Source organism: Myotis lucifugus, unplaced genomic scaffold (assembly GCF_000147115.1).
Source record: "Myotis lucifugus unplaced genomic scaffold, Myoluc2.0 scaffold_262, whole genome shotgun sequence".
Taxonomy (NCBI): domain Eukaryota; kingdom Metazoa; phylum Chordata; class Mammalia; order Chiroptera; family Vespertilionidae; genus Myotis; species Myotis lucifugus.
Genome location: NW_005871310.1, coordinates 1,660,751 through 1,683,800, shown reverse-complemented (window position 1 = coordinate 1,683,800; position 23,050 = coordinate 1,660,751). Strand labels below are relative to the sequence as shown.

At 44.0% G+C, this 23,050-nt stretch overlaps 3 protein-coding genes across 3 annotated transcripts in view; 2 read left to right on the top strand and 1 right to left on the bottom strand.

Moving 5' to 3' along the window:
• The first annotated feature begins 24 nt into the window (after positions 1-24).
• GLOD4 (glyoxalase domain containing 4) lies at positions 25-17,088 on the top strand. The gene is made up of 9 exons (XM_006099201.3): positions 25-189; positions 5,861-5,910; positions 6,450-6,570; positions 8,896-9,040; positions 12,802-12,938; positions 13,797-13,883; positions 14,457-14,570; positions 14,661-14,747; positions 16,705-17,088. The coding sequence occupies exons 1-9, from the start codon at positions 100-102 to the stop codon at positions 16,756-16,758; spliced, it is 885 nt and encodes a 294-aa protein (XP_006099263.1). The 5' UTR covers positions 25-99; the 3' UTR covers positions 16,759-17,088.
• Positions 14,529-23,050, top strand: part of GEMIN4 (gem nuclear organelle associated protein 4) — a 35,246-nt gene continuing 26,724 nt past the window's right edge. The window contains exons 1-2 of the mRNA XM_023762809.1: positions 14,529-14,570; positions 14,661-14,747. The gene's annotated coding sequence lies outside the window, so the exon portion shown is untranslated. The remainder of the gene's footprint in view (positions 14,571-14,660; positions 14,748-23,050) is intronic.
• Positions 21,947-22,449, bottom strand: LOC102421410 (diazepam-binding inhibitor-like 5). The gene has a single exon (XM_023762812.1). It carries the CDS (start codon positions 22,347-22,349, stop codon positions 22,062-22,064), a length of 288 nt encoding a protein of 95 aa, XP_023618580.1. The 5' UTR covers positions 22,350-22,449; the 3' UTR covers positions 21,947-22,061.

The following is a 23,050-nucleotide window of genomic DNA, read 5'->3' as shown; positions in this document are numbered from 1 at the left end:
GCCGTCCGCGTCGTCTGGGGGCGGAGCGGCTCTGGGGGCGAAGCGGCTCTGCGAGCGGAGCGGCACAGTGTGCGGGACGGGTGTGTGGCGCTGCTGGTCATGGAGACGCGCCGAGCTCTGCACTTCGTCTTCAAAGTGGGAAACCGCTTCCAGACGGCGCGTTTCTTTCGTGATGTCCTGGGCATGAAGGTGCAGACGCGGGCGAGAGGGGCTGGCGCGCGGGGGGCGTGGGAGGCGTGGGGAGCGCGGGAGGCTGAGGCTCACCTGTCCGAGAGGAGGGACGCGGGTGTCAGCCCAGCTCGGTGTCCGACCTTAGCCCCGGCCTTCCCATTAGCCCCGTCGGGTTTCCAGCCTCAGGAAGCCGTGCTTGGGTTATGGCCTTTGAACGGGGCCTCGCATTTTATCTGTTGCCGATGACGTGCTCACACACGTTCTTTCATTTAAATTCATTCACAAACGTGTACTGCGCTCCGGACCTTGTGGAGCGTCCCGCCTGGTGGGAAAGGCAGAGCTCAAGTTCCGGCTGACGGTCACTCAGTCTCCGGGTGTGGAGCCTTTCGGCTGAGATCGTCCGCATAGTCAGAGCTCCGTTTCTCTCCGGGAGGTTGGGGTGTTCTCCTTTGGACTCTCGGGGTCTGGGTGGATGCGCCCACTCTCCTCTCAACAGCCCCGATGTAAGTGTGAATCAAACCCCGTTCCTCTCCAACATCCCGCACCTCTCTGCAGCCCTGGGCAGTTATGCTCCTGCGGGTCACTGGGTGGCACGCAGGTGGAAGCCGCTGGGGAGCTCCTGATAAGCAAGGACCTGAGAGGTACAAGGTGCAGTTTAATGTAGAGCGTGCAGAGGACGTGGGGTGCAGGTACTAGTATATTGTCCAGTTTCTCGGGACTGTGTTGAGGTTTGGGAGCAGATGAAAATGACTCTGTGTATCTGTCCTCAGTTAAACCTGGCTTGGGGTGGGGCAAGGATGGGAATTTGTGCAAAACTAACAGTAAGGGAAGTAGAAATTCGATGTGGTAGGAAACTGCAAACTGTCCTTTATTGTGAAAGTGTCAGCGACTGTTACACAAGAAGGAGAGACTGAACTCCATCCTGGAGTGGTCAAGAGATAATTCACAGGGACTTTGCATTTGAGTTGAAGTCTAAAGATAGGACTTCCACAGGCCCCACGGGGGTAGTACCTTACTAAAGAGCCAGTACAGATATAAGGAATGTTCGGGAAGCACCACTAGTTTTACATGCCTTTATTTATTTATTTATTTATTTAAATGTATTTTATTGACTTTAGAGAGGAAGGGAGAGGGAGAGAGTGACAGAAACATCAATGATGAGAGAGAATCATTGATTGGCTGCCTCCTGCACACCCCCCACTGGGGACTGAGCCGCAACCCAGGCATGTGTCCTTGGCCACAATCGAACCCGGGACCCTTCAGTCCGCAGGCTGACGCTCTATCCATTGAGCCAAACCAGCTAGGGCTAGTTTTACATGCCTTTAGATGCAATTACTTATTTGAAGTTGAGGAGACAGGATATCAGCCCAAATAGGTTGGTACTCCTTCCGATTGTATCTTGAATTCTATGCTAAGTATTTAGACTTTATGCCCCAGGACATTTATGCCTGAGGACATTTTTTCTATTGCTTTTTCAGAGAGAGTGGAAGGGAGGGGGAGAAAGAGAGAGAAACACTGATGTGAGACACATCGATTGGTTGCATCCCACATGTGCCCCGACCGAGGTGGGGATCGAACCTGTAACCCAAGTATGTGCCCTTGATGCAGAATCGAACCCTTGACCCTTTGGTGTGCAGGGTGACACTCTAACCAGTGAGCAATGCCAGCCAGGTCTAGAGACCTAATTTATGGTGCTGTCGATGTAAGAAATGTCCAAATTTGTAGAGAATTTTTATTATTATAAGAGTTTATTTGAGAGAGGGAGAAGATGACGGTATAGGTAATCACTTATACTTGCTGCCTCTCACAACCACACCAAAATTACAACTAAATGGCAGAACAACTACCACCCAGAACCGCGGGAAAGCTGGCTGAGTGGAAATTCTATAACTAGAAAGGTGAAGAAAGCGCGTTGAGACTGGTAAGAGGTGCGGAGGCGCGGAAAATGCTGACACCTGGATGTGCTGTTCTTTAAACCCGGAGGGAGATGCAAGCTCCCGCTTGCCCTGAATTCCAGTTACAGGCGAGAATCTAGGGGACCCAGACACATACGGGAAAAAACTGGACTGTCTGGCATTGGGACAGGAATGTGAGGGTGGCTTACTCTTAGAGGTGCTCGAAGTAATCATTGTTCCTGCACGGTTGCGCGGGTCGGAGAACCAGGGACTTCTCCGGTTCAGGGAAGCCATTGCTGTTTGCTCTGAACTGGTGATTCCCAGAGACCCTGCCCCACCCAATTTAAACCCCACCCAAGCTGTGCGCATTGGCTTTTGCATATGAATTGCCTGTCCTTTCGTCTAAAACAAACTGCAGCTGGGTCAGAGAGCCCCAGAGATTCCAAAGAAAGGCCCAATACCTGGTAGCAGCAGCAGCCTTGTGTCACAGCTGGGCACTTCCAAACTCCATACAAAGAGGAGGAATCTGCAGATGTCTCTGTAGCTCCTGCTGGGTGGCCCCAGACAGTGGCTGACCTTGCACCTCCTTGGAGATGATAACGGATTACAACTCTTCACATCCACAAGAGACACACTCAAGGGGCAGACTCAGTGAGCATCAAAGCCCTATGAAGCAAGTCCTGCCCCATAAGGGTGTCTCCTGTGCAACAGATCTTCCAGTGTAGACACAGCTGGTCACCAAAGCCAGTTGGCCTGGAGGTCAATTCCTCTCAGTGATACCAACAGCAATCAAGGGTTAACTACAACAAGACTGTGCAAACATCCCACAAAGGGGTGCACTAAGAGTGTCCACCTCAGGTGACTGGGGAGGCTGAGCCACTGGGCCCTATAGAACACCTACCACACAAGGCCACTCTATCAACTCAAGGAGACTTAGCAGCTACCCAGTACATAGAAACAAACATAGGGAAGCAGCCAAAATGCAGAGACAAAGAAACAAGTCACAAATGAAAGAAATGGAGGAAAGCAAAATACTGGATATAGAGTTCAAAACCACAGTTATAAGGTTACTCAAGAATCTTCTAGAAACCTCTGAGAAATTTAGTGAGACCCTCAAGGATATGAAAAAGGACCAATCAGAAATTAAGCATGCACTGACTGAAATAAAGAATAATATACAGAGATCTAACAGCAGACGAGAGGATCCCAAGAATCAAGTCAAAGATTTGAAATACGAAGAAGCAAAAAAAAAAAAAAAAACCCAACCGGAAAAGAAAAAAGAATCCAAAAATATGAAGATAGTGTAAGGAGCCTCTGGGACAACTTCAAGCGTACCAACACCCAAGTTATGGGTGTCCCAGAAGAAGAGAGCAAGATATTGAAAACCTATTTGAAGAAATAATGGCAGAAAACTTCCCCTCTGGTGAAAGTAATAGACTTACAAGTCCAGGAAGCGCAGAGAACCCCAAACAAGGGGAATCTAAAGAGGACTACACCAAGAAACGTCATAATTAAAATGCCAAGGGCAAAAGACAAAGAGAGAATCTTAAAAGCAGCAAGAGAAAAACAGTTACCTACAAGGGAGTACCCATATGACTGTCAGCTGACTTCTCTACAGAAACTATGCAGTCCAGAAGGGAGTGGCAAGAAATATACAAAGTGATGAATAGCAAGAACCTTCAACCAAGATTACTCTACCCAGCAAAGCTATCATTCAGAATTGAAGGTCAGATAAAGAGCTTCACAGACAAGAAAAAGCTAAAGGAGTTCATCACCACCAAACCAGTATTATATGAAATGCTAAAGGGTATTCTCTAAGAAGAGGAAGAAAAAGGTAAAGATAAAAATTATAAACATCAAAGTGACAACAAATACATATCTATCAACAAATGAATCTAAAAATCAAGTGAATAAAAAATCTGAAGAATAGAATAAACTGGTGAATATAATAGAATCAGTGGCATAGAAAGGGAGTGGAGCCCTAACCAGTTTGGCTCAGTGGATAGAGCGTCAGCCTGCGGACTCAAGGGTCCCAGGTTGGATTCCGGTCAAGGGCATGTACCTTGGTTGCGGGCACATCCCCAGTAGGGAGTGTGCAGGAGGCAGCTGATCGATGTTTCTCTCTCATCGATGTTTTTAATTCTCTATCCCTCTCCCTCCTCTCTGTAAAAAATCAATAAAATATATTGAAAAAAAGAAAGAAAAAAAGAAAGGGAGTGGACTGACAATTCTCAGGGGGAAAAGGGTGTAGGGAGTACAGGAAGAGATTGGACAAAAATCTTACACCTATGGACAAGGACAATGGGGAGGCGGGGTAAGGGCATGGGGTGGAGCGGGAACCCGGTGAAGGGGAGCTATGGGGGACGGGGGGTGGGGGAAGAGGAACAACTGTAATTGAACAATAAAGATTTATTTAAAAAAAAAAGTTTATTGGAGCCCAGCCAGCTTGGCTCAGTGGTTGTCAACCTATAAGCCAGGAGATCACCAGAAGTTTCCTGGTCAGGGCACATGCCAGGTTACAGGTTCGGTCCCCAATGGTGGGTGTGCAGGAGGCAGCCTATCAATTAGTTTCTCAGAATTATTTTCTCTCCCTCTCTCTTCCTCTCTTTGAAGTCAATAAAAACATTTTTTTTAAAAAAGAGTTTATTTGAGCCAAACTGACACAGTGCTGGGAAGGAGGATCTCAAATGCTCCAGAGAGTGACAGTTTTTTAAAAAAATACATTTTATTGATTTTTTACAGAGAGGAAGGGAGAGGGATAGAGAGTTAGAAACATCAATGAGAGAGAAACATCGATCAGCTGCCTCCTGCACACCCCCTACTGGGGATGTGCCCACAACCAAGGTACATGCCCTTGACCGGAATCGAACTTGGGACCCTTGAGTCTGCAGGTCGACACTCTATCCACTGAGCCAAACAGGTTAGGGCAGAGAGTGACAGTTTTGCAGTTTCTCTTATACATTTGGAATTCATTGAAGATGAGAGAAAGCAAGGTGCAAGCATGTCGAACGAGGCATGTGCTCTCCAGGGTGGTCATGTTTCTGAAGGGTATGAAAGAATAAAGAGGAATTTCAGAAGTGTGTTAACCTAGATGCACAGAAAAATGGACAGGGCTTGCTTAAGGCAAAGATAAACATTTTACTAAAGATGTTATGTGCCTGGGACAGGACTACCCACCATAGCCTGCCCAGGTAGAAATTTGTGATCAGATCACCTTGACTGGATTTGTCAGATTTATTATAGAGTCCCCATCCACCCACCCTTTTTTTTTTTTTTTTGGTCCACAGTGGTATTAAGGAAGGAGATCAATAAGTAGTCTATAAGTGAAGTGATGAAAACTTGAACTGGAGCAATAGCAGTGAGAATCAAAAAGGAAAATAGACACTAACACCTACTGTGTACTAGGTTCTGTGCTTTAATAAATTACCCACTTTCACAAAATATTTGAAGACCCCAATCTTAAGCAACAGTCTTATAGTTACACAACTGCTAAGTGATAGAATTCCAAACCAGACTTTGCTAATGCCGAAGGCCACTTAAAAAACACACAGCTATATAGCACTGCTTCCCAGTCTAAATAGATTTCACAGCTTTGCTTGGTTACCTGGCTCTGGTTCTTCCTCACCTCTACTACTTCTAGCCTGAGAAAGATATAAAGCTTATCATCTTCTGATTGTTTTACAAGTAAAGCTTACAAATGAAAATGTCTGTGTTTTGATTATTTTAGTTTTGTGCTTAGTGTGCTGTATGTAGTACTAGTAAAACTTGACAGTTTGTTCTAATTCCCTTACCAGGTTCTGCGGCATGAGGAATTTGAAGAAGGCTGCAAAGCTACCTGTAATGGGTATGACACCTTTTTTCTTAAAATTTCCTCTAGGCTCTGAATACCCCTGGAGAACAGAAAGCAGTTTCTCAAAGTGAGTATAAGGCAGAGGAGAAAATTAAGGAGGCAGTAAATTGGGTAACTTCAAGAACACAAATAAATATTTATGTGCTGTGGGTGAAACAATGTCTTATCAAGTATCTCTTAAGCTTAGTAGCCAGGGCAAGTGAAAATCCCAAGTTTTGGTGGCTTATTGAAGGAAATCTAAAAAAATAAATTAAGGTCAGCCTTTATAAGATTCTGTCCCCTCCTTTAAGGAGAAGGTAGATGAATCTCTTCCTCAAGTAAGTGCTAAACGGGTGGTCTTCAGAGCCTTTGGTGATGGGGCCCATGAGCACTGTTCTCAGTTGCTCTTAGCACCAGCTGAGGTCATCTCATCCTCATGGGTACTTAGAGGACCTGAAGGGACGTGCCCACCCTCTGTCCCAATAGTTCTTTGAGGGAGGCCTGAGACAGATTTTGTCTAAGGTCACTGGGTTCATTTGCTTCTATTTTTCTAGGCCTTATGATGGGAAATGGAGTAAAACAATGGTGGGATTTGGACCTGAGGATGATCATTTTGTTGCAGAACTGACTTACAATTATGGCATCAAAAACTACAAGCTTGGCAATGACTTTAAGGTAAATATCATTTTGTTCTAGACTTTCGGCTATACCTTTTTTGTTGTTAATCCTCACCTGAGAATATTTTTTCCATTGCTTTTTCAGAGAGAGTGAAAGGGAGGCAGGGAGGGACGCAGAGAGAGAAACATTAATAGGAGAGAAATACATCCATTGGTTGCCTCCTGCATGCACTGACCCAGGGTAGGGAGCGAACCCACAACCCAGGTACATGCTCTTTTTTTTTTTTTTTTTTAATATATTTTATTGATTTTTTACAGAGAGGAAGGGAGAGAGATAGAGAGCTAGAAACATCGATGAGAGAGAAACATCGATCAGCTGCCTCCTGCACACCTCCCACTGGGGATGTGCCCGCAACCCAGGTACATGCCCTTGACCAGAATCGAACCTGGGACCCCTCAGTCCGCAGGCCGATGCTCTATCCACCGAGCCAAACCGGTTTCGGCCAGGTACATGCTCTTGACGGAATCAAACCCAAGACCCTTTGGTGTGCAGGCTGACGCTCTAACCATTGAGCAATGCCAGTGGTTGAGATCACTTATGCAGCTTAGGTTATGATGACTGATGAATTAATGGCCTGTGGGTGTAGTTTAATGATTAGTTTTATGATTTCTATTTAAAACAAAACCACTTGGATAACCCTGGCTTCAGGATGAAATGTGTTCTCCCTGCAGTTTGGAATCAAACTCAAGACTTAGAGACAGCTTTGAAGGAGAAAAAACACCTCTAGAGGAATGAGTGAACCTCAAGAGGTAAAGGGCCACAGTCATTGGTCTGGTCAGGTCCTGATCACCATTCAGAGAAATATTTTCTCTATAGTGGACTATTAATACTGGTCTGGGCTATTACAGCCAATCCCAGTCAGGGAAAAATCTGAAAAGGTTTTGAGGATAAAGAGAATACATTCATTCATTCAGGAATTCAAGTTATTATGCACTTACAGTAATAGTAACCACCATTTATTGAGCAGTTACTATGTGCTAAATAGAATGCCACTGGGACCAAAACATAGCAAGATAGTAGTAACTAATTTTTTTTTTTAATATGTTTTATTGGTTTTTTACAGAGAGGAAGGGAGAGGGATAGAGAGCTAGAAACATCGATGAGAGAGAAACATCGATCAGCTGCCTCCTGCACACCCCCCACCGGGGATGTGCCCGCAACCAAGGTACATGCCCTTGACCGGAATCGAACCCGAGACCCTTCAGTCTGCAGGCTGACGCTCTATCCACTGAGCCAAACCGGCTACGGCGGGAGTAACTAATTTTCATTCAGAATCTACTGAGCAAATCAACCTCATGCTAGATGTTATTTTGGTCATTTGATCTCATTAATGCTGTTAACTCATTAAAATAACAATGCTATCTAGAAGGAAGTTTTTATGAAAATCAAATGTCTATGAAAGTGTTTTATAAATAAAAGGACTGTTCAGATTCAACATATTAATACATTTGTTTTTCTATTTTTCACTCTTCATGTCTCTCTAACTTATTCATTAACAGATATTTATTGTGCCTTATACCTTGTTAGGTCCTAAGGATGCAATAGAGGGTAAAGCATAGTCCCTGGCCCAAGGAGCTTCCTGCTTGGTGGGGGAAACAAGTAAAGAGACAAGAATACAGTGTGATAAGTGCTAAATTGGGATATGAGCTGGGGGATGTGGGAACACATAGGAGTAATTCCCAGCCTATTCCTGGAGAGTGAGAGTTTAGGAAAAGCTTTGCAGAGGTGACCTCTGAGCCAGGTGAGTGGAGTTGGGATGGGAGGGTGAGATGAGTGTCCTCAGCATGTGCTCACCCAGAGAGGAGAGAGACGGTGTCACTCAGAACTATGAGTAGCACAGTCTGACTGCAGCTTAGTGCGTGAAGAAGGGAGTGGGTAGAGTTGAGGCTGAAGAAGTAAGCTGGCCCGGCCGGTGTGGCTCAGTGGTTGAGTGTCCACCTATGAACCAGGTGATCATGGTCAATTCCTAGTCAGGGCGTATGCCCTGGTTGTTGGCTCCGTCCCCAGTGTGGGGTGTGCAGGAGGCAGCCAATCAATGATTCTCTTTCATCATTGATGTTTCTCTCTCTCTCTCCCTCTTCCTTCCTCTCTGAAATTAATAAAAATACATATTTTTAAAAATGATGTAGGCCTGGGGTGTGACTCCCCACCATGACTTGCCCAGTTAGAAATTTATGATCAGATCATCCTGTGAGGTTACTTTCAGTCACTGGACTTGTACATACCCTCTTTTTTATCCACAATAAGAAGGTGATGGGTTTTGTCTCATTATAAAAGGTCTCTTGTGATTCGACACTTGGATGATATTGTTGTTTGTCCTAGGGTATCACAGTCGCTTCTAGCCAGGCTGTGAGCAATGCCAGGAAGCTGAAGTGGCCACTCACTGAAATTGCAGACGGTGTTTTTGAAACTGAGGCCCCAGGAGGATATAAGTTCTATCTGCGGAATCAAAGTCCACCTCAGTCAGGTAATTTATAAAGGCCTCTGTCTAAAGGCATCTTTCTGTCTAAAGGAGGGAGCTGGATTTCTTTCTCCTGTGAAGTCTTTCTATATTAACATGACATGTCTTTCTCAAGCCAGTGTTGTTATTTGTTCTCTGAAAAGTTATATTCTTACATGAGCTCTTTATAGGGGATCGGGACTGGTTCTACTGGTAATGTAGCTATTTAAGATACTTTCAGCTGCAAAAAACAAAACCCAATTCAAACTAGCTTTAACAATAAGAAATTTATTTTAGCTCACAAAGCCAGCATTCTATAGGTAGGGAAGATTTCAGCATTCATTGATTCAGCAGCTCAGAAATGGTAATGAGCCCTAACGGTTTGGCTCAGTGGGTAGAGCAGCCGTGGGCAAACTACGGCCCTCGGGCCGGATCCGGCCCGTTTGAAATGAATAAAACTAAAAAAAAAAAAGACCGTACCCTTTTATGTAATGATGTTTACTTTGAATTTATATTAGTTCACACAAACACTCCATCCATGCTTTTGTTCCGGCCCTCCGGTCCAGTTTAAGAACCCATTGTGGACCCATTGAGTCAAAAAGTTTGCGCCCTCCTGGGGTAGAGAGTCAGCCTGCGGACTGAAGGGTACCAGGTTCAATTCTGGTCAGGGGCATATACCTTGGTTGCGGGCACATCCCCAGTAAGGATTGTGCAGGAGGCAGCTGATCGGTGTTTCTCTCTCATCGATGTTTCTAACTCTATCCCTCTCCCTTCCTCTCTGTAAAAAATCAATCAATAAAAAAAAAAAAAGGCAATGAGAACCCAAATTTTCTCTCTCTCCATTCTCTTGGCCCCAGAGCCAGTTCCCCTCCTTGTGGTAGGGTGGCTGCCAGTAGCAGTTACAGCTACAGGCTCCTACGTTCTCTCCTGGTAGGAGAGGGAGAGACCGCTGCTGCTCTCTTTTAAGAGCAGACCAAACTTTTCTAGAATCTTTCAGCAAACTTCCTTGTCAGATTTTAAAAAAAATATTTTTATTGATTTCAGAGAGGAAGGGAGAGAGGGAGAGAGATAGAAACATCAATGATGAGAATCATTGATCGGCTATCTCCTGCATACCCCACACCGGGGATTGAGCCCGAAACCTGGGCATGACCAAGAATCAAACCGTGACCTCCTGGTTCATAGGTCGACCCAACCACTTAGCCACTCTGGCTGGGCTTCCTTAGATTTTATTCACAAATCACTGGTAGCAGAAACAGGATTATCCTTAGACCAGTTAGTCATATTCTCCAGCTAAGGTCAGTTTTGCTAACTATAGTGCTGGTACTCAGTGAGTCAGGGAGGGGTGGAAGTGAGGAGCCACCCCCACACTGACCGCCACAGGGAGCAGCAGGAAAGAAACTGCATGAAGTGCTTCATTTATTCATTTATGACCCAGACATCATCCTCATGTGTGTATTTCATTCCTACAAAGTCTGCCACCTGCTCTGCCAAAAGAAAAAAATACTGGTGAGTAGCGAGGGCAATTCTGCCTGTCATTTCACTCAGTGAATACATGCCCTAAATGGACCTGAGATGGGGGACATTTCTCTTTCCTCCACTGGTCTGCCTCAAGTCCCAGAACCTCCTCACACTGAGTCTGATTGTTGTGTTGAATGCTACTTGCTTTTCATCTGGAGCTCAGCAGAAGAAAGTGACGTGTTCCATTGTGGGAGGTGGGACGTACTGAGATGGTATTTCTGTACTTCACTAGTGACTTAAGGGATTTCTATGATGATTTTTGTTGATAGGTGATTGTCGCTTTACATACTAACTTTAAAACTCAACTTCTGTCACTTATTTCTCTGTACATTTCCCTAATCTTGATGTTTCAATATATAAGATAATGGCAAGCCTACAATCTTAAGATGTGTTTGTCCTTGAGAATGATAGAGCCTTCAGGGCATTAACTTCTGATGGGTAAAATAGTAAATGTATCAGTCTAGCTGTGTCCACCCTTCCTTTGAATCACTTACTTATCTGTAGTTTCACCCACTAATTTACCATTCCTGCCCCTGCTTCCCTTCGGAGTCAGCTGGAATCTGTTGATTTCTCAACGAATGGGAAAACTAAAACAGTCTGCCAGGCAGAGAGACCTGTGAGAAACACCTTGCCTTGGGTCGTGGCATTGCAATTCTAGCAAACCAGAGCAAGGCAGTGAAACGGAAGGACAATGTATTGAATTTATCATAGGCAGATGTAGACTTGGAACAGCTCTGGAGAAAGTCACTTTATAATATAAAAGTTTCCAATATGGTGTTTTAATATAACTTTTGCTCTTTTTGCAAAACAAAATAGATTTTAACATTTTAGAGTATAGCTTGCCAGTCTTTTATTTAAAAATAAATAAATGTAAAAAAAACTAAAAATAAATAAATATATGCATAACCCATAGACCTGGACAACAGTGTGGTGATGGCTAGAGGGAAAGGGGTGTGGGGGCTGCATGGAGGTGGGGAATGGAGACATCTGTCCTAGTGTCAACAACAACAAAAAAGTTAAAAAATATATAATTAAATATGTCTATCTTTATTCATATTTCATTGTAAAAATTCCATTGTATTGCATCATAGGAAGATAAACAGTTCTCTATTGTTGGATATTTATGTTTTCCCTAGTGTTTCCTTGTTATGAGGAACACTATGATGGATGCCTTTGTGATGAAAGCCCTTCATACATACACAGTTCTTTATGTTTTTAATTTTTATTGATTTCAGAGAAGAAGGGACAGGGAGAGAGACAGAAACCTCAATTATGAAAGAGAATCATTGATCAGCTGCCTCCTGAATGCCCCCCCCCCCCCCCCCCCACTGGGGAACGAGCCCGAAACCCAGGCATGTGCCCTGACTGGGAATCAAACCGTGACCTGGGTCATAGGTCAACACTCAATGTCTGAACCACACTAGCTAGGCCACAATTACTTCTTTAATTGCTGAAATGGGGTTGTTCTTTTAAAAGCCCTGTATATTTTTTAGGCTTTGGATATATTCTGTCAAATTGTTCCCCAGAAATGAACTAGTTTACACTCTCCCAGTATTAAATGATTGTGATTTCCCTCCTGCACTATCACAGTCTGTGCTGCGAACTTTTAAAAATATTTGCCAATTAGATAACAGTGTTTTATTTGGATTCTCATTTCTTTGATTATTTGTGAGGTTGTATATTTTTTCATATGTTCATTGACCATGCTAGTTCTGTGCCTTATTCCTATTTTTCTAGGATATTCATCTTTTTCCTATTAATGTTTAAAGATTACTTAACTAATAAGGACTTTTTGTCTTATATTTTAGAAAAAAAATGTTTCCTACTTGTTTACTCTTTCATTTTGATTATAATTCTTTTTTTCTTTTTTTTTGCTTTTGTTGTCTAGGAATTTTCTATTTCATGTAATTAACTTAGCAATTTTTCCTTCATGGTTTTTGTATCTTGTGTCAGGTTTTAAAGAAAAGTCTTTCTTCCAAAATTGTATAAATAATCACCTGATATTATTTATTATAGTATTTTTATGGTTTCATTCGTTAAACCTAATCCTTTAACCCATAAGGAATGCATTCTGCCATTTAGTTTAAAGGTGTAACTTTTCCCCACTAAATGAGAAGCCAGTCTTTGAATAATGTGCCTTTCATGCTGACTTAAAATCCCTTTTTTATAATAAACTAAATTCTTATATATACTTGAGCCCCCTTTGGTCTTTCTGTTCTACTCCATTACACTGACCTATCCATTCCTGCTGTTTTATTACCCTACAGATCCTGTATTAAAAGTAACTCTAGCAGTGTCTGATCTTCAGAAGTCCTTGAACTACTGGTCTAATCTACTGGGCATGAAAGTTTATGAAAAAAATGAAGAGAAGCAAAGGGCTTTGCTTGGCTATGCTGATAACCAGGTGAGTGATCTTGGAGAGAAATAATCTATTACTTTGAGTTTGGCTTATAAATGAGGTTAACATGAAGGTTATTCCCTTAATTTCTTCATAGTGATTTAATATTTATATAGAAACATAAAAAGAAAAGAAAAAAATTGCTGATAACATCACCACCTAGATATTTGGGGATATATTTTTTCGAAGTGGAATTGCTGAATCAGAAGAGATATAGACAAGATTTAATGCTGTAATGATAGGTATTTTTATCTTTTTCTTTTAAAAAATAACCCAGCATTTGAGCATGATTTAGTCCTTGCACTTTGACCCAGTAGGTCTATTCCTTTATTTACAATAAAAGAAAATAGACTCTCAGGCAACCTCTCAGTTGAAAATTTGCTAGATTCTCTCCTTGCTCTTTCATATTACTGGGAATTTATTTTACATACTCATCAGACATGTTCACAAAGAACTGTGTACAAGGTTATCTGTTGCAGCATTGTTTATAATAGCAAAATATAAGAAATAATATAATTGTCCTATGGATCAGCAGAATAGTTCAATAATTTATGGTTCATCCATAGGCTGGATTACTATGCAGCTATCGAAAAAGACTGAGGTGATTCCTTATGTGCTGATATGTTAACATTAATGGGAGAAAAACAAGGAACAGAATTAATGTGTAAATTATGCTACCATTTGTGTAAAAAGAAAAGATGCTGTGTGTCTAGAAATATACATAGGAAACTGCTGACTGGTTGCCTCTGGAGTGAGAGTAGGAGGGAGACTTCATTTTTACTTTATTCCTTTAGTACTGTGAATGTTTTTTTTGCCACACAACCTGTTCTGAAAAATAAACCAAACCTACTTTCTTCTTTTCAGTGTAAGCTGGAGCTACAGGGCATCCAGGGTGCAGTTGATCATGCAGCAGCTTTTGGAAGAATTGCCTTTTCTTGTCCCCAGAAAGAGGTAATGTTTGGTACCAGATCTTTTATTTAAGTTCTGTGATAATTAGTTCAACTGCTGAGAACCTTGGGCCTCCCATTCTTTAGGTTCATTCTGATCGTGGCTTCAACGGTTGCCTCAAGCAGCTGAGATAACAAAAATCAGACGAGTGACTCCTGGGTTTTTTCTGGTTGATTTGATATTCCTCTAGGGTAGCGGTTCTCAACCTGTGGGTCGCGACCCCATTGGGGGTCGAACAACCCTTTCCCGGGGGTCACCTAAGACCATTGGAAAACACATATATATTTATTGTTTTTGTGATTAATCACTATGCTTTAATTATGTTCAATTTGTAACAATGAAAATACATCCTGCATATCAGATATTTACATTACGATTCATAACAGTAGCAAAATTACAGTTATGAAGTAGCAACGAAAATAATTTTATGGTTGGGGGTCACCACAACATGAGGAACTGTATTAAAGGGTCGTGGCATTAGGAAGGTTGAGAACCACTGCTCTAGGGTCAACAAGGACCATGGCCTAATAGTGGTGCGGTATCCCTAGCTCACTTTTTGTTTGTGTTTTCCTCAAGCTGCCTGACTTAGAAGACTTGATGAAAAGGGAGAAGCAGAAGATTCTGACTCCCCTGGTGAGTCTGGATACCCCCGGGAAAGCAACAGTGCAAGTGGTCATTCTGGCCGACCCGGTAAGTATTACTCAGGAAGGGGACGGGCTGTACCAAGGCTTTCTTCCGAGGTGTCTGTTTGCCAGAATTCTTTTTTCTTTTTTGGTATAGGATGGACATGAAATTTGCTTTGTGGGGGATGAAGCATTTCGAAAACTTTCTAAGATGGATCCAACAGGAAACCAATTGTTGGAAGACGTGAGTGTCATTTCTAATTTATAGGATAATAGCCCAAGGGAGGTGGCATTAAGTGTGTGGGGAAAGGCCAAAGCCACAGGGACCATTCTTACTATCAGAACCATATTCTTTTGCTTTGGGATGACTTTTGAACCAGGAACTGTCTTCATTGCCACCATGTGACTCTTATCTGGGTGCAGCTTTTGTGCCTTCCCACTACCTCAGGCTGCCTTCGGGAACCACTTCTGCTGTATCAGGATTATCCTGCTCAGTGAATGGAAATGCCTGGACACCATCCCCTCTCACCTTCTTAGCTCTTTTGGTCATCTCTTCTCCTTCTATAGATTCAGTCTCTTCCTTTTTAGTGAATTGTTCTCAAGCTCCAGTACCTTCCATCTCTGGAAAATATTTTATTTACCCTATATAACTTCTCCTGGTTTTCTTTTAATCTGCCTATACGCTACTTGTACTTCTCACCTCCCATTCACACTTCAGTCTGTACTACACTGACTCCTGTCACTCAGTGAAATGTGCATTTTGATCTCATCAGTGACTTCCATCCTGCCTAATTCAGCTCCTTTTCTATCCTCTTCAAACAGTTCTTTAGCAGCATCCAAGCAATTGTTCATTGTTGTACCCCAGCATCTAACATCCTTGGTATGTAGTATGCACTCAGTGAATACCCTATTCATGATTAAAGGAATGAATCAATCTTTCCTGGTTCTGTCACTTAATAACAATATGGCTGACCTCAAGCAACTAGAAATTAGGAAGTCAGAGAAATGATGATGGCTGACCTCAAGCAATTTACTTAAAGTCTCTAAACTTAAGTTTTCTTATCTAAAAATTTGAGAAAATAAGATTATCCACCTCATAGAATTGTTTTGTGATTTATAGAGCCTGCTAAATTACTGACGTAATAACAGACACTCAATTAATGTTAATTAAAGTAGAAAATGTGTAGAAAATGTAGCACTTATAAATTTTACCGTAAAGGAAAATGGATTCTCAGGCAACCTGTCTGTTGGCAAATTTGCTAGACTCTCTCCTTGCTCTTTCATATCACTGGCCAGCTTCCTCCTCTTTTGAGCTCTCTTCTCCTTTGGTGTTAGAGATCCTGCCATCTTCCCATCTCTCTGACAGCTTCTCCTCAGGCACAGGCACCTCTCTCTCTATCTGATCCTAAAATGATTTTACCCATGATCCCACTTTGCTATCTTTATTCTCGTTCTACTTTCTCTCTCTTCTCTGAGTAGACATTACCTACTACTACTTCTGCTCTGAGCTTTAGCCATCATCATTTCTCTGACTTCCTAATTTCTAGTTCCTACTCCTCTTTCAGATGAAGAAACCGAGGTTCAAAAATACTGTCACCCAATATTATACATTCAGTGTCAGGGCAAGGGCTTGAACAGAGATCTTTAAGGCTTTACAACCAGTTCTTTTTCCTCCTCTATTTCTACTCTGCTCCCTAAGTGACCAGTCGCTTTGACACCCACTGACCACCAGGGGGCAGACGCTCAATGCAGGAGCTTCCCCCAGGTGGTCAGTGTGCTCCCATGGCCAACCTCCCACGGCCCCTACCCCTGCTGGCTGGCTCCTCTTCCCCCGCCCTCCCTTCCATAGGCCTTAATCGCCAACCAGGCCAAGGGACGCCATCCATGCACGTATTTGTGCACTGGGCCTCTAATTAGCTAATAAGTCACAAAGAGTGTAATATTGGTACATGACCCTTTGGTACGGTCTGGTGTGCTGGACCCTTGCTGTCTAGTCAATGAGCCATACTTCCTGGCTGCAGGAACTTTACAAAGTGAAAATCCACAAGCAATTGCTCGGTATTCATCAGCATCCTCTGTCAAATTAAACATAACACTTTTCAATTGTTAATTTCTTGATTATGGACAATGCAATGAGGTACAAAGTGAACTATATGTTGTTTTATGGACTTAGAAAATATATTCTAATTCTGTTTCTATAGGCAATGGCAGCAGATAAAAGTGATGAATGGTTTGCTAAACGAATTAAACGTTAATAGAAGATATCACGTGGAACAAGCATTTATGATTCCTGTCTATCACCTGCGAAGTTTGATGTGTCCATTCATAATTAATGCTCTCACAACTTGATTGTTCCCTGTATAGGCGAGGAAGCTGGGTGGTGAAGATTTGTGTATTTTTAACCTTTGAAAGCTCTGATATGTTTTTATGTTTTAGGTATAAATCCTTTTATTGTCAGTCTGGGGCAGCTATATGGGACATTACCCTTGGTTGGGGATGGATGGAAGGAATTTTAATAAGCATGTGGATTTTATGAAAACACTTATTGGCAAAATAAATTTTGTTCCTTAAACCAAAAGATTTAATTAACACCCCCACATTCCTTGCTTTAAAATTTTGAGTAGCCAGAGAAAACAGAGGGATCTAATGCAGTGGTTCTCAACCTTCCTAATGTCGCGACCCTTTAATACAGTTCCTCATGTTGTGGTGACCCCCAATTTCATTGTTACAAATTGAACATAATGAAAGCAGAGTGATTAACACAAAAACAATATGTAATTATATATGTATTTTCCGATGGTCTTAGGCGACCCCTGTGAAAGGGTCGTTCGACCCCCAACAGGGTTGCAACCCACAGGTTGAGAACCGCTGATCTAATGTGTTGTGTAGCTACACACCTGGCTCTGTGCTAGTTTCCTTATATAATTTTTAAAAATCTTTACAAAAAGAGAACACATTAAATTTCTTTAAAATGGATTAGATGATTTCTTTAGCCTGAAAAAAATTTTTTTTAATGTTTTCTTGTAATTTTCTGTTTGGTTCTGTAGAACAAACACATTTTAATTACTGGAAACATTAATTATATTGGGTACATTTATTATTAAATGCTTTTTGAAGATATACTTCTAAAATCAAGCTATTATACCAACCTGTAAGATTCATTATTTAAAGTGGTGAGCAGCTTTAGCTGGTTTGACTCACTGGATAGAGCATCGGCCTGCGGACTGAGGGATCTTGGGTTCAATTCTGGTCAAGAGTACATGCCTTGGTTGCGGGCTCCATCCCCAGTGGAGGCAGCCAATCAATGATTCTCTCTCATCGTTGTTTCTATCTCTCTCTCACTCTCCCTTCCTCTCTGAAAGAAATAAAAATATTTAAAAAATAAATACAATAAAAATAAATAAAGTGGTGAGCAGCCCAAGCCGGTTTGGCTCAGTGGATAGAGCATCGGCCTGCGGACTGAAGGGTCCCGGGTTCGATTCCGGTCAAGGGCATATGTCCAGGTTGCAGGCTGGATCCCCAGTGGGGGGCATGCAGGAGGCAGCCAATTAGTGATTCTCTCTCAACATTGATGCCTCTCTCTCTCTCTCTCTCTCTCTTTCTCTCTCTCTTTCTCTCTCTTCCTCCTTCTTCCTCTCTGAAATCAATAAAGTGGTGGGCATGCCCAGTTGGAGTAACTCAGTGGTTAACCGTCAACCTATGAACCAGGAGGCAAGGTTCAATTCCCAGTCAGGGCACCTGCCCAGGTTGTTGGCTCAATCCCCAGTAGGGGATGTGCAGGAGGCAGCTGATCAACGATTCTCTGTAATCATTGATGTTCTATCTCTCTCTCCCTCTCCCTTCCTCTCTGAAATCAAAAATATATTTTAAAAAATAAAGTGGTGGGCATGTTCAAATTTCAGGAAAGAAATTGATAATATTGGAAAGGATTGACTCAGAGGATACCAGTTCCAGAATAATATATATTCAACTAGAGGCACAGTACACGAATTCATGCACAGGTGGTGTCCCTCAGGGTGGCCTGTGGAGATTGGGCCCCAGCTCGCACCCCCAGCCTTATAGCCCTGCATCCCCACCTGGCATCCTTGGCCTGGTGCTGCCCCCTCACCTGCTCCACCATCCCACCTGTGGGGTGATCAATTGGGGCAGGGCCTGCTGCCCAGCTCCTTCAGCACTTGGGAGCTGGGCAGCGGCCCCGCCCCCTGCCACCGCCGCTGGTTGCCATCTGCAGAGCAATCGGCGGGGCAATCGGACCCCTGCCGATTGCCCTATCCAGTGGTGCTTCCCATTCACCTGCTCCATCATGTTGCCACGGTCCTGCTCCCGTCAGGGCTCATCAGGCTGGCAGCGCCTTCACTGCCTCCCAGTGCCAGCGCCATGTCACCGATGCCCACTGTGTTCCACGCCGCCCCCTGGTGGTCAGTGCACATCATAGCGAGCAATCGAACTCCCGGTCTCTCCCAATCGAACAACCACTCGGTACAATTTGCATATTAGGCTTTTATTATATAGGATTACTTGTAAATCATAGCCTCTGCTGTTCTCCCTTGCTGGCAGGGTTGGGTATGGAAATTTCAGGGTGAATTTCAGTTCTTCTTATAGGGTGATCTTACCTTCACCGAGAGAAAAAAATCCTTTTCTGGCTTCACAGAACTTTGCACTCAAATTCTCTGTTTTATGGAAGCAATCGTGAGTTTCAAAGCAAACCAAGTTAGATATGTTCCCCCTCTAGACAATTGGTTCACTGTTTTTGCTTATACATGGGGAAATTATTGTATGAATTTTGAATAATCAAATAAGCCTCTGTGTTTTTTAGACTATGATTTGTTACTTCTCAGATTTTTCTATTAGATAATTAATTTTTTAAGTAAATCTTGATGTGTATCTCTAGTAATACTGTTCTTATGAAACTCTACTTTCCCCAGTGTATTAGGCTACTTCTAAGTTTCTTATGGTAAAATAAGTGGTTTATGTAAGTATTGAATGACTAACCAATACTAGATCCCTCTTTTATGATATCAGGGCTGATATCATAAAGCTAAAATATCCCAAGTAGATAAACAGCATTAACTTACATCATGCATAGTTGTACACTTACTAGTAAGAGGAAAAAATTTTTAAATCAATTATATATATACTAGAGGCCCATTGCATGAAGAGATTCATGATTCACAGGATAATGCTCAACCACTAAGCCACACCGGCTGGGCATGGGTATACTTCATTCTTAAGTAATAGGCCTTCCTTCCCCTGGCTGCCGGCACCGGTTTTCCTCCGGCACCCGGGACCCAGGCCTTCACTCCAGCCACAGCGGAGAAGCCAAGCCTCTTTAGTTTTCAGTCGTCTTCAGTCTTTAGTCGTTGTCAGTCTTCGCTCCGTGCCTGCATATGCAAATTAACTGCCATCTTTGTTGGTTGAATTTGCATACTCATCCTTATTGGCTGGTGGGCATAGCAGAGTGACACCAATTTACATGTTTCTCTTTTGTTAGTGTGGAGGCCCAGTGCACAAAATTTGTGCACGAGGGGGGGGTCCCCTCAGCCCAGCCTGCACCCTCTCTAATCTGGGACATCCCTCTCACAATCCTGGACCACTGGCTCCTAATTGCTCACCTGCCTGCCTGCTGGTCACCCCTTACTGCCCCCCCCACTGCTGGCCTGGTTGCCTCCAACTGCCCCTCCTCCCCCTGCCAGCCTGGTCGCCCCACGCAGCCTTCTGTTCAGTCGTTTGGTCGTCCCTCACTAACCCCCCTGCTGACCTGGTCGTAGGCAGCCATCTTATGAGGGTCAATTTGCATATTATCTCTTTATTATTGATTTCAGAGAGGAAAGGAGAGGGAGAGAGAGAAACATCAGTGATTAGAGAGGATTATCGATTGGCTGCCTCCTGCAGGCCCCACACTGGGGATCGAGCCCACAACCCGGGCATATGCCCTGACCGGGAATCGAACCGTGACCTCCTGGTTCACAGGACAATGCTCAACCACTAAGCCACACCGGCTGGGCATGGGTATACATCATTCTTAAGTAATGTACTTAGTCTATAGCAACTTCCTGCAAATATGTGAACAGAAGGTCTCAAAGATACCTGGTGAGGTTTGGTTTCCTCTGAGGCCTTTATGGTTGTTGCTTCTGTTGTTTAATAGCCCTTCATGAACTGGAGCTAACCTAATGTCATGAAGTATGAAAATAGTGTGTGTTTTTCTTTATGACCCTAGTTTCTAAGAGCCAAACATAGCTCCAAAGGGCCGAGCCTCACCCTAAGCGCTGAAGCTAGTCCTAAAGGGTTGACCCTAGTTCCTAAGAGCCAAGCCTGGCCCCAAAGAGTCTAGCCTCGTCTGGAAAAGCCAAGCCTAGCTCCAAAGAGCCCAGCCTACTCCTGAAGCGCTGAGTGTAGCCTGCAAAAGCTGAGCTAACCCCAAAGAGCCAAGCCTAGCCAGAAGGAGCCCAACCTAGTTCCAAATGGCCTAGCCTAGTGCCAAAGGATGGAGCCCAGTCCAGAAGGTCAGAGTCTAGCCCCTAAGAGCCTAGCTTAGCCCCAAGGAATGGAGCGAGGCCTGAAGAGCTAAAGCTAGTCCCCAATGGATAACCCTAGCCCCCAAAACATTTTTTTTAATTAAGGAAAAACATTGGGGAATCCCATACCACAACAGACCTTTTGCTTCAAAATGTCTCTAATATCGTTTAACCTCCATATCCCAGTGCAATGTTGTGCATTGATGCCGCCATGATATCAATACTAAGGAGCGGAAGCTGAGCTCAGGCACTCTGGCTCTTGCATGGGTCAGAGGATTTGTTTTGCTCCTGAAACAAATCCCATATACATGCATGTACATATTGTCCCACAAACATCCCCAAGTAGAAACCAGGATTAGCTACACAGTAGTCCCAAGAAAATTTTGGTCACTAGGCCTTGATGAGTGTTTCAGAGGTGGGATTTTGAATCCATCTGCTCCAGTTTCTCAACTGCTGTGTTGTGATGCAACAGTTACTTGCTACAAGTCTGTCTTTTCTCAACACATGAACTTCATCAGGCCTGTGTTCCAGTAGGGGCTTTTGGTAGTAGGACTTGACCAGCTTTTTGGAAGACAACACCTCTTCCCCTCCATAATGCTGGGTTAATAGTGAATGGACAGCCCCTGACGAGATAAGGCGCCTGGGCCTCCTCTCCTTCCCTCCTCCCCCAGAAGCAGAGCCTCTGTCACGGACTTCAAACCTTGGGCATTTTCCTAGCCTGATTCTCTGCCACCCCTCTACTGCTGTCAAATATCTACATATGATCTGAACATAGGAAGGCTGGGAAAACTTAGAGTCCTACCCAAGGCCAGATTTGATGGAACTTTCTCTAGAGGAGAGATGCTCGTAATACGTTTCGGTCAGCTCCCCGGTACTCTCACAGTCACTTTGAGTTCATTGCTGTTTGAACAGCAGACGTGCACTTTCGTGCAGTTTTTAAAAGATTTATTGATGTCTCAGCTACGGTAGCCACGGTTTCGGGACATTTCAGTCTTCAAGGTCTTTTAAGAAGCCCATTTCCCTACCAGAGGAGCCCTGCTACTTCATTGTTTGACTCTTTGTCCTCCTTGACCATTTTCCTTTTTCTTCAGTTCTTCTACTTTAGTCACGTAGATCCTCATGGCGTCCAACTTGGTCATCCCTTTTTTCTCATTCCACGCCTCCCACTTGGCCTTGGCTTTCACGTCTGTGTCAGGCGGGGCAGGGATGTCGCAGTCGCCCTTGGTGGCCTGTTTGTAGAAGCTGTACACCACCAGCTTCTCCTGGTCACTCACAGGGCCCTTCAACTGCTTCAGAGTGGCGCAGGCCAGCTCAAATTCCACTTGGCCCATTGCGGGAACTGAGGTTCGGCCCCTCTGGCTTTTTTAAGGGATACCTGGTCCTAGAAGCAGGAGGGTGAAGAACTAGAAACACTTGGGGCTGGTGATGAAGTCTGGGAAGAAGGGAAAGGGAGAAAAGGAGACAGGGTGATATATATGGGAAAACACAGGATATTTGTGTGTTCTCAGTGAAAAACCAAATGGGCCCACTGGACTGGATCTGCCCTCACTGCCCCCCCCCCCCACACACACACAGTTGTTCTGGTCCCGCACTGTGCATTTTCTGGGGCGGAGGACGACCATTCACATTTCAAAGGCGTTTACGATGCCAGAAAATTAAGGAGCTGCTGCTGTGTTCTGAAGGAGGAGCAATGGGGACGCTTTGGGAGGCTGTGGCGCTAGGTGGTCAGAGCATGAGACGGGAGATGCGCTGCGGGGGAAGAAGCCTGGCATTACAGAGGGTGGGTCCGTGCTGGCTAGTGGGCAGCCTGCGAGGGGCGTTCAGTGTGTGTGAACTGCGGGGGATTCCGGGGTGACCGGGTGGAGCCGAATGCGGGGCTGGGAACGGAGCTAATGGGTAGGACCCACTGGGATCAGGAGGCAGGCTGGGCAGTGGACTGGACCGGTGGGTGCCCGAAAGGAGGCGGGAAGCGGAGGGCGCCGGGCAGCCAGGGCGGGGGCCCCTGGAGAGGGAGGGCGGGCACGCAGCGGCC

What these genes read in the sequence shown, in the direction of transcription:
- GLOD4 (XM_006099201.3), top strand. Translation starts at nt 100, where the DNA reads ATGGAGACGCGCCGAGCTCTGCACTTCGTCTTCAAAGTGGGAAACCGC. An exon ending in AGCTTGGCAATGACTTTAAG is followed by an intron (nt 6,571 to 8,895) that starts GTAAATATCATT and finishes TGTTTGTCCTAG; the next exon opens with GGTATCACAGTCGCTTCTAG. An exon ending in TGGTCATTCTGGCCGACCCG is followed by an intron (nt 14,571 to 14,660) that starts GTAAGTATTACT and finishes TTTTTGGTATAG; the next exon opens with GATGGACATGAAATTTGCTT.
- LOC102421410 (XM_023762812.1), bottom strand. Translation starts at nt 22,349, where the DNA reads ATGGGCCAAGTGGAATTTGAGCTGGCCTGCGCCACTCTGAAGCAGTTG.